The 4435-nt window shown below is 44.8% G+C and overlaps 1 protein-coding gene across 1 annotated transcript in view; it reads right to left on the bottom strand.

The window, feature by feature from the left end:
- The window catches only part of Asxl1 (ASXL transcriptional regulator 1), a 73275-nt gene extending 68861 nt beyond the window's left edge, over positions 1-4414 (bottom strand). The window contains exon 1 of the mRNA XM_005363226.2: positions 4295-4414. Coding sequence (XP_005363283.1) covers positions 4295-4351 — 57 coding nt within the window. The 5' untranslated portion in view covers positions 4352-4414. The remainder of the gene's footprint in view (positions 1-4294) is intronic.
- Positions 4415-4435: the final 21 nt, after the last annotated feature.

The raw sequence follows: 4435 nt of genomic DNA, 5'->3' as shown, positions 1-4435 counted from the left end.
GAGACCAGCCTGGTCTACAAGAGCTAGTTCCAGGACAGGCTCCAAAACCACAGAGAAAAGCTGTCTCGAAAAAAAAAAAAAAGGACAAGCAGGAAGTTCCAAAGGAATGCCACAGAAAACCTTGTCATTAAAGGAAATCAAGGTTTGGAGAAGTGAGCACTAAAACAAAACTTCTACTCTTCCCCCTTAGCCTCTCTAATTTTTACACTGCTCCTGGATAATGTGTCAATTACTAACACTTATTCTAATGCTGAGAAATCTGATCCTATCTACCTCTAGTCCTGACTTTCTCCCAAGCTTCAGACTCGAGTAGCTCTGTCTAACGCCTCGGTCTAGCTATCCATTCTTGATTTGTTCTACTCTAATTCACCTCAGCCTGCCCTTTCTCCCTATATTCCCTACCTTGGTTGGCACTCAAATCACCTAATTCAGCAACACATGTGGCACCCTTCACTCTCATCTACCTGGTTCACGACCACAGCTAATGACACAACTTAACAGCCTAGCCTCTTCCATATATACATGGTAAGGCCCTGTTTTCCTAAAATCCACCCCTATTTGTGGTTGTCCCTCATTTAAAACCACAGGGAACACCTGCTTTGTGCCAGGCCAAATTCTAGGGATCTTGAGCTTACCTTCATCATGGTTCTATTTTAAATCATCCTCAATAACTCTGCCTCTCTCTCCACATGCAGAAGAAGGTAAGTTTCCAGAGCCTACCCTGCCTCCCACTAAAGCACAGGCTTTAGAATCAGATAGGCCAAGATTTAAATTCTACTCTCTAACCTAAAGCAAGTACCTAGGCAATCTGAGCCAAAGGTCCTCTCTCACTCTTCAAGTATTTGGAGATCTTCTCTCAGATTAAAGAGCACTTAAATAGGGACCTGTAGGTGCTCAGAGGCTGGGCACACAAGTCCCCCACAAGACTATCAGACTACCTCACTAACACTTCCTGCTTCTGCACCAGTGACTATTCTTTGCCCCACCCCAGCTACACACTTTGCAAATGTTTGTATCCATTCTTTGTTTTCTCTCCTCCCTCAGCCATTCTTCTTTCATCAGCTCCTGCAGGAATAGGCTCCTCTGTGATAGGCCTCCCTACCTTACACTGACCCTTCAAGACTCATGTCAGAAAGTACCTTCCTTTTGGAAGCAGTTCCCAATCTATGCCAGGCAGACTCCAATCTCTTATGGTATTCCCACTGTTCCACAGTACAAGTAATTATCTCCCAAGCTAGGAGACTTCAAAGGGGAAGTGAGAAACTAATCATATTTATTCCTAAACAAGAGGCAAAAACCAAGATATCCATTTAAATTTGTGCATCTCCAGTAACACATACACTTGAAGTTCTAGTCAAGGATCTGAATACCCATCTCCAAAAAGCTACAAGATCCTCCTCTTTATAGATTACCCAAGTGCCAACAGGCAAGGCTGACTTAACAAACCTACAATAAACTTACATGCGACTAATGTCCAGGTACAAGATACCATCTCTCTGATACGAGCTGAGCTAGCAATCTTCCCACAAACATTTTTTAGAGAAGTATGACTCTGAAAATAATATCTACCAATTATTTAAATAGTAGCCAGGAAGAGCTTGAGAATCTCAAAACAGAAGAAAATTCTAAAGAGCCGTTACACCTAAAGATACAAAGTATTCACTTTCATTACAATTGCATACACCACTAGCTTTCAGAACACCCCTGCAGTGTTCTAGTCTCTGGCTTTCTCTATAGACTTCACATTTTTTTTGAAGGAAAGAAAAAAGTATCTCTTCTACTTAAAAGGAAAAAAAAGTTTGATGTAAGAATGGTAGTCATAAATAAGTGTAAGATAGAAATCTATTTAAGAATTGTACTCAATTTTAAGGGACATCCCCTTGGCTGTGTCTCCCAAATTGTTCCTAACAAGCAGGTAAATTTACCCTTCTCTACTTCAGACAGCTAGAACCACACTAAAAGTCATCTGAGAGAAGAATATCCACTTCTTAAAACAACTGCAAAAAAAAAAAAAATCTACAGGGATGAATTCTTGGCTTTCCTCCACCAAACCAGCATTTAAAAGATTATCTTCTTGCCAACCTGAGTGAAGCCAAGAGAAACTAGAAACTTCCACCTGACAAATGCATGTGGTCATCACACACACTTTAAATTCAACCATTAAAAGTAGTTAATAATCCTGTTACAAAATGAATGCGCTGCCATCGCCACTCTCTGCTTGTCAGGTAGCCCTTTGCAGTAGAAGCTAATAAACTCAGTGGGAAGAAGACTCAAGTCTCCCTCGTACCCCCACAAAGACACAGAAAATTCTAAAACACAAACCACATAAAAGATATACAAGATTGCATACCACATTCCCACAAGTCCTCTTTCAAATGTACAACTACGCCACAAAGAAATTCCTGTTCAGAGTACTATTTTTAACCCAAGAGTCAAAGGAGAGAAAGAGAAATAACTTAAGATAATTAAGCTTGAAGGTGAGCCAGTAATAAAATAGAAATAGCAACCTTAACCTTGGAATTCAAACCACAGTAAATTTAAGAACCTAAAGAGGCTTAAAACAATAGCGGATTCCTAATTGCTAGAACCTTTCATATAATAAGAGCCAAAAGAGCTTTGAGACAAGAAGATTTTTAGAAGTGTCAGAACACAACACAGAATTTAAAGGTACTTTCACCTACCTCTAACCTGCAGGGCTCTGGCAAGCAAATTTTCTTTGGGTGCCCAGAGTCAAACACCTGCATACAACAACTCAGAATTTCAATTAACAGTCAAGACTCAACAACAACCACCTCCATGGAAAAAAAAAAAAAAACCCACGCTTCATTTCAGCTGTTTCATAGGTTCCTGCAGGCCTTAATTTGTCTCCAGGTGAAGCATCACTGAAGAAATCCTCAAGTCCCAAGATTGTAAAAACTAGCCAAATATTCTAGTTTTGATTGAATCACAGAAGGGGGGTACCACCACGGGGTTTCAATTTTCATATGCCAGACAAAAAAATAAACCAAACTATACAACCTTATACAAACAAACCCCGTTTCTGCTCCCAGGGTAACAAGACAGATGACCAGAAACACCAGTGGAAATTCTCTGGTAGTTCAAACAGCCCGGCTAAATCAATAACCGGCTTTCATGAGCCCAAGAAAGACAAGGGTGCACTCTAGATTTTTATCAACCTCCAACACTTTAGAGGCAGAACTCACTTTTCATTAAAAGAAACCATAAGAAAGGTGAGCTTGACTCCATCCTCAAAACTGAATTATAACAATTACATATAAAATACTGGGCGTCAACAGACAAGAAGGATGCACCATAACCTTGCACTGTGGCGCCTGAGGAAGTGACATCTCCGAGAAAAGTATAGCCTATTAGGACTGGCATCAGCAATACTTTATAAGAACATGCCACAAGTCTTTTGGCTTTGTATTTTAATTTCAAAAGGAAGTGGTCTCACACGTTCACAAACCCTCTGGGCAGGCAACTAGCTCAAGCAATCTATTATTTATTTAGGTCTTGCTAAACCCTCTGAGCAGAAGCCTCCGTATGAAGACAGATACTCTTTGCCAACTGCATTCAATTCCTCCTGCAAAGTGCCTACCTCTAGAGCAGTCACAGAGCTTCAGTGTGATTTAATGTCCACAGGCCACCTGCATAATAATCCCTCAAGGAGCTGGCTAAAGTACTGTTTCTAAGCAGAATCTCGGGTTCAGTGTTTAAAATGAGTTCTAGAAACAGTGTTTTAAACGAAGTCCCCAGGTATACTCCCACCGGGCACTCAAGTTTGAGAACCAAGAACCACTGCTCAGGGGCCAGATTGGTCCTCAGGCAATTGCTTCCCCAAACACCTGGTTTAAATTGTCAACGCTCTAAATGCTTCTCATGTCCTTGAAACCAGGGGCGCGTTCCCACCCCCGCGGTGTCCATTGACCCACTCCACTGCCCACGAAGTAGTCAGGGAAGCACTTCCGACCCTTCCCGGAAACCTCACTCCCGCAAATGAATAAACTGCGTTTCCCGGGACACCCTGTCGCTGCCGACGTGGGGGAGGGGAGGCCGAAGCCCAGGCGCTCAGAGGGGAGGAGCCGTACGCCAGCTCGCCCCTCCGCAGGAATTCAGTGGGGTGTGCAGAAAAAGGCGCCACAGCCCGAGGGCCGGGGACGTCCGGCGCTCCACACCCGGGCGGCCCCGCCCCCTGCTGCGGTGGGCAGGGCCTCGCCCCTCCCCCGCCCCGGGAGCCGCGCGGGAGCCCACCCCCCAGACCCCCCGCCGCGGCCCCCCGGGCAGCTCGCCTCACCAGGCGCGCGGCCTCGGCCCACGTGCGCTCCTTCTTCCTCTTCTGTTTGTCCTTCATCCTCCTCCTCCGCGGCGGCGGTGGCGGCGGCAGCTCCACGCGGGACCTCCGGGTGGGGCGGGCTGGGGCGGTGGCGGCGCGGGG

This window comes from Microtus ochrogaster, linkage group LG8 (assembly GCF_000317375.1).
Source record: "Microtus ochrogaster isolate Prairie Vole_2 linkage group LG8, MicOch1.0, whole genome shotgun sequence".
NCBI classification, from domain to species: domain Eukaryota; kingdom Metazoa; phylum Chordata; class Mammalia; order Rodentia; family Cricetidae; genus Microtus; species Microtus ochrogaster.
The sequence above is the reverse complement of the archived record's forward strand: the minus strand, read 5'-3'. Positions and strand labels throughout refer to the sequence as shown.